General features: G+C 47.4%; 1 protein-coding gene across 1 annotated transcript; it reads right to left on the bottom strand.

Annotated features, from left to right (window-relative positions):
• Window positions 1–762: 762 nt before the first annotated feature.
• Window positions 763–4,180, bottom strand: Atp5if1 (ATP synthase inhibitory factor subunit 1). The gene is made up of 3 exons (XM_052718032.1): window positions 4,035–4,180; window positions 3,855–3,946; window positions 763–1,024 (listed from the first exon to the last, which is right to left on the bottom strand). The coding sequence occupies exons 1-3, from the start codon at window positions 4,119–4,121 to the stop codon at window positions 883–885; spliced, it is 321 nt and encodes a 106-aa protein (XP_052573992.1). The 5' UTR covers window positions 4,122–4,180; the 3' UTR covers window positions 763–882.
• Between the last annotated feature and the right edge of the window lie 1,926 nt (window positions 4,181–6,106).

Below are 6,106 nucleotides of genomic sequence, written 5' to 3'. Positions count from 1 at the left end.
AGAGTTTGTTTCTAGGCAGCAGTGGTCCAGCCTTTAGCCCCAGCATTCAGGAGGCAGAGGCAGGGGATCTCTGTGAGTTCGAGGCCAGCCTGGTCTAGAGATCCCGGACAGGCATCAAAAACTACACAGAGGAAACCCTGTCTCCAAAAAAAAAAAAAAAAAAAAAAAAAAGTTTGTTGAAAAAACTCATTTTAAAAAATGCATTATTGGTGTTTTTCCTGTGTGTGTGTCTGTGCATGTGTGCAGTGTCTGAGGACAGAAGAGGGAGTTAGATACCCTGGGACGGGAATTATATATGAGCCACCAGAGCCACCATGTGGGTGCTGAGAACTGAGTCTAGGTCCTCTGGAAGAGCAGCCAGGGCTCCTTTTGTCTGTTTTTTCAAGGCAGGGTTTCTCTGTGTCATCCTGGCTGTGCTGGGATTAAAAGGCTCCTGCTACCACTGCCTGGCTTGTGCATGAGTTCTAATTCTAGTTGTCTCAATTTGCAAAATTAGAGCAATAGCTAGTTGATAGTCCTTCAAGTAATGCGATGCTCTTATTTCTGGTCCTTGGAGACAGTCTTTCCTCTGCTCTCCAGACTGCTCCTAAGCTTCATGCACTGGATTGGGGGTTGTATCTCAAAGTTTCTCTGCATCCGTCTGATTAGATTGGGGTCTGTGTCATCTCCTCCCCTCACTCTACTTTTGAGTCCTGCCTAATTCACTTGATTGGAGTAGTGTCTGTCCCCCTATCACCCTCTATATATCAGACGCTTCAGACATGATTTACTGGTGAGAATTTATTATCTGTTAGTAGCACACAGACCAAGTATTAATCACTCAGAATTACGTCTCTACAGAAGTGGGAATAATACAGGCCATTCTGTGGAGGCCATATGCATTTAATGATGGTGTTCCAGGTTTTTTATCTTCTTCTTGTGCCGGTCAATCTGTTTCTGCAGACGCTCAATCTCCTCCAGGTGGTGCTTAATCTCGTCTTCATGGTGTTTCCTGAGGGCTGACAGTTGTTCTTTAGTCTTCTCTCTATACGGAGACAGTGGCTGAGGGTTTATTTCAATCCTCCATCCAAAGAGACCTTTATTACATTTATTTGTGAGTACAGATGTGTGTGTGTATGTGTTGTGTTTGTGTGTGTGTGGAGCTTGTGGGAGTCGGTTCTCTCCTTCTACCACGTGAGTCCCTGGCATCAAAAGTCGGGTTCACAGTCTTGGTTACGAGGCACCTTTACCCTCTGAGTCATTTCACTGACTCCCAAGGAGATTTTTATTCATTACCTAAGGCAAACAGGATTAGTGGCTGAGTAACCCCAGCACCTTGAGGGCTGAGACAGGAGGGATCACTGCAAGTTTGAGGCCAGCCCGAGTTCCAATACAACTTAAAATACAGAGCGCGACTGTCTTGGAAGCCCCAAAATCAGGGGCTGGAGAGATAGCTCAGTGGTCAAGAGCACCTGCTGCTCTTGTAAAGGACCCAGGTTCAGTTCTCAGCACTTACATGGTGGCCTACAACCATCTGTAATTCCAGTTCTAGGGGATCCAATAGTCTTTGGATGAGTTCCTAATTTAAGCTTACTGAGTTGGGACTGTGAAATAGGCTCAATGATTAAGAGCACTTGTTGCTCTTGTAGAAAACTCAGGTTACGTTAACTGTAGTTTCAGGGGATCTGACACCCTCTTCTGGCCCCCACGGGTACTGAGTACTCATGCAGTACACATATATACATGCAGGCAGGCAATACACTCATATACATAAAAAATAAAATAAGAGCTGTAGAGATGGCTGAGGTTAAGAGCATGCGCTTCTCTTCCAGAAGAATCCAAATTCAATTCCTAGTACACATGTAAGCAGCTCACAACTGCAGGGGATCTACTGCCTGGCCTCTGAGGGTCCCCACATACTTGGCACAAGCATGCATGCATGTATGCACACACACACATGTTTAAATAAAGATGTACACAACCATAATCAGCTTTTTAAAAAAGATTTAAAAAAAAAGATTTATTATGTATACAATGCTCTGCCTGAAAGTATGCCTGTACACCAAAGAGAGCACCAGATCTCATTATAGATGGTTGTGAGCCACCATGTGGTTGCTGGAAATTGAACTTACAACCTCTGGAAGAGCAGCCAGTGCTCGTAACCTCTAAGTCATCTCTCCAGCCCCAAGATTTATTTATTTTTATTTTATGTATATGAGTGTTTTGCCTGCAATCCCCCCCGCCCCCAAGACAGGGTCTCTATGTATGGCTGTCCTAGAACTTGATATGTAGACCAGACTGGCCTCAAACTCTGAAAGCTTTTCCTGCCTCTGCCTTCAGAGTGTTGGGATTAAAGGTATGCACCATACCTGGCATCTGCATGTATGTTTATGCACCAAATGCATGCATTGCCCATGTAGGCCAGAAGAGGGGTGGGATGCCATGGAAGTGGAGCTATAGACAGTTGTTAGACATCATGTGGGCATTGGCAATAGAACCCGGGTCCTCTGGAAAAGCAGTCAGTGCTCTTAACCGGAGCCACCTCTCCAGGCCCTGCACACTGCTCTTGCAAAGGATTTCAGTGTGGTTCCCAGCACCCCCTTCAGCAGCTCACAACTGCTTGTAACTTTAGTTCCAGAGCATCCATTGATTCTGGCTTCCCCGGGCATCTGTATTCATGTGCACATATCCAATTAAAAATAAAGTAAATCTTTAAAAGAAAACCCAAACACAACACAACAAAACAGTAATACCTAAGGTAAAGGATAGAGGTTCCAAGCCAGGAGCGGTGGCATGCCCCTAATCCCAGCACTTAGAAGGCTGAGGCAGGAGAATTGTTATCCTGACAATTTTTTTTTTTTTTTTTTTGGTTTTTTCGAGATAGGGTTTCTCTGTGTAGCTTTGCGCCTTTCCTGGAACTCACTTGGTAGTCCAGGCTGGCCTCGAACTCACAGAGATCCGCCTGCCTCTGCCTCCCGAGTGCTGGGATTAAAGGCGTGCGCCACCACCGCCCGGCCTGACAATTGTTTTTTGGTACTGAGACTTGAACCCCGGGCATCTGCATGTTTAAACTCTTAGTTCACTCTTAGTTCTTGAGCAACAATCCCTATAGGCCGAGGACAATCCTTAGCACAAGACCAAAGGAGAAACGGAAGCGAGATTAGCTCCTGGCTGCTCTCCAGTGTGGGCAGAAGTTAGCTAAAGATAACCGAGGGTTGGGAAAGGTTGTAGATAGATTTAGTCCACTCGCTCTTTCTAACCAGTCGAGAGAAATCTACCACTCAGGGTCTGAGTAGGGCGAAAGTCTCCCGGCTTGGGGTAAAGTCTAACTTTGAGCAGGTACTCCCAGCAGCTAAGAACCTAGCTCTTGCGAAGAATTGAAGACGCGTGGAGGATCCAGAAATGGCTGACAGAAGTGAGGTTTCAGGGAATGAACGCAGCCTTACAAAACTAGTGGGCGCGCGCGGGGGGTGGTAGGGGGCGGTTGGGGAGAAAAAAAACCGGCGAGTGAAACAGACTCAGAGGGTCTGCTCTTTCTGGCCGGTTGGATGTAAACACTGTTCAAAGCGCCTGGGAGTCTCGCACTGCCAGGGGTGCGGAGGGGGTGACCGTGGGCGAGGAATATGATAGCTAATAATAAATTAGGAGGCGAGCCTTGGGCTGAGTCCTGCAGACCGGTTTGGGGCTGGTGGAGAGCCAGTTGTGTGGTACTGATGTTAAACGTCTCAGTTGAGACACAATGGCTTCATCGACCTGGGAATTCTGCCAGGGGATGGGCGTCCCAAGGGACCAGGTAAAGATGGGTGGAGCGACAGAGGGCGTAGAAAGGACAGGGAGGGAGATGGGGGCTGGACTTGGGATCAGGTGGGCCTCACCGGAAGTACCGGTCCTCTTCGGCCTTCTCTCTCTTTCCGAAGGCCCCACCGGCTTCCCGGATGGAGCCAGCGCCGGAGTCCATGCTCTCCGACTGCAGAGAGAGACGTAGACATGGCAAAAGGCACAAGGAAGATAGGACCCGCGCCCCGGGATGGGCGGTGGGTCGGGCAGCCACCTACCGAGTCCGAGGCGTAGCCTCTGGTTTGCAGGACCCTCATAGCCCAGACGCCTGCTCGACCCCGAATCGCCAACGCCGAGCTCGCCATCGCCTCTCCCGCAGCTCAGCTCGCGTCGCGGGCGTGGCAGCTTCTCGCCAAGCGCGCTAACTGCGAGGGCGGCTAAGCTGCCAATCGGGACGGTGGGGAGGCGGGACGATCACGGGAGCAGCGAATCAGGAAGGAGGGGAGGGGCTTCGAGCAGTCCACCGCGAATGTCTAGAGGCAGGCGGGTTTATGCTTAACCAACCGCTAATAACGTGGGCTCTGGTGCATCATGACCGTGCAGTCTTGGGAGCAGTGTCCGAAGATGAAATCTTGGCTTTTGGTCTGTTTAGAAATGAGGCATGTCGTCCACTCCCAGTGCACAATTTCAGTCCTACGGTGGTTTTATTAAAAATGTAAATGATGGAAATCCCTACGGGCATCAATAAATCGGGGAAATACGAGGTTTGTGGTAGTTAGGCCTAGAATGCCGACAGCCTGGATATCGACCTCCAGCATACCTGTATTTGTACATATGAAATCATGTTAGTCCTTAGGAGGTGTTTTTGCTTTTTGGATATATTGCCACTTCAGTCTCTTCTCTCACAGTTTTTCAGAGAAACCTTTTTGATCTTCTTAGTTCTCAGCAATTTTTTTTTTTAAATCCTACCTCCCAGTTCTCTCTTCACAGTTTACTTTGTGAAGTTACCAGAGCCTTAGTAGGTAGTGAATTAGAATTTGTGAACTGTATTAATATGTCGTTGGATGGACCAGATAACAACTTCTGGTGCAACGAAATGGAAAAAAACTTCAAGGTACAAACCTGTAATCCAAGGACACACTCAGGAGGGAGAACAGATATGTTTCATCCAGCCTGTTCTACATAGGGAATTCTGGGCCAGCCAGGGCTTCACAGCGAGACCCTGTTTTTTGGTTTTGTTATTTCGAGACAGGGTTTCTCTGTGTAGTTTTGGTGCTTGTCCTGGATCTCATGCTGTAGACCAGGCTGGCCTCGAACTCACAGAGATCTGCCTGGCTCTGCCTCCCAAGTGCTGGGATTAAAGACGTGTGCCACTACCGCCTGGAACAAGACCCTGTTTTAAAACACACACACACACACACACACACACACACACACACACACACACACACACACACATGGCTAGTGCTTGCTACTCAGCATGTCACCTGAGTTCTCTTCCTGGGCCTCAGTGGTGGAAGGAGAGAACTGACTCCTGAAAGTTGTCCTCTGACCTCCACATGTACAGTGTGGCACTGTGCCCCCATAAATAAATCAGTGTAATTTAAAAAACTAAATAAGAAACTCTAAACACTAATACTTGTACGTGCAGTTCATAATATCTTCCCTCCCTTTTTCTCTTTGTTCCTCCCTCCCTGGACGAGATCTATTGTAGCTCAGAATGACCTAAAACTCCCTATGAAGGGAGCTGGAATCCCCGATCCTCTTACCTCTACCTCCCAAGTGCTGGGGTTCCAGGCAGTTCCCAGCTTCATAGCACTATTTCCCAACAGTCCAAAGGTGAGACTACTCCAAATGTTAAACTCTGAATGGATAAACAAATTGTAGCATGAACGTACTTCTGTGGAATTTGATGCAGTCATAAAAGGGAGTATATTCTTTTTTTTTTTTTTCCCCCGGAGCTGTGGACCGAACCCAGGGCCTTTCACTTGCTAGGCAAGCACTCTACCACTGAGCTAAATCCCCAACCCGTATATTCTTATATAGGCTCCTCTTGGATGAACTTTAAAAATATGCTACCTGAAAGAACTAAACACAAAAGGTATTGTATAAGTAGATTCCATCCATGGGAAAAGTCCAGAATAGGTATATCCAGAGACCATAGATTCCTTTTTGACAGACTGGGGGAGGAAGAAACTGCTTAGTGAGTACCAAATGTGCTTTTTAAAATAATTCTTTCTTTCTATGTATGTATGTATGTATGTATCTATCTATCTATCTATCTATCTAGAGACAGTTTCTCTGTGTAGCCTTGTCTGTCCTGGAACTCACTCTGCAGACCAGGCTGGCC

The sequence above is a fragment of the Peromyscus californicus genome, unplaced genomic scaffold (genome assembly GCF_007827085.1).
Source record: "Peromyscus californicus insignis strain IS unplaced genomic scaffold, ASM782708v3 Scaffold_5__1_contigs__length_169319896, whole genome shotgun sequence".
Classification (NCBI taxonomy): Eukaryota; Metazoa; Chordata; class Mammalia; order Rodentia; family Cricetidae; genus Peromyscus; species Peromyscus californicus.
This window is presented reverse-complemented; position numbering and strand designations above follow the sequence as displayed.

Excerpts from the sequence above, each read along its gene's own strand:
- Atp5if1 (XM_052718032.1), bottom strand. The coding sequence starts at position 4,121 with ATGGCGAGCTCGGCGTTGGCGATTCGGGGTCGAGCAGGCGTCTGGGCT. Across the intron at positions 3,947-4,034 it reads GAGGCTACGCCTCGGACTCG|TCGGAGAGCATGGACTCCGG; the intron begins GTAGGTGGCTGC and ends CTCTCTCTGCAG. Across the intron at positions 1,025-3,854 it reads GAAGAGGACCGGTACTTCCG|AGAGAAGACTAAAGAACAAC; the intron begins GTGAGGCCCACC and ends GTCTCCGTATAG.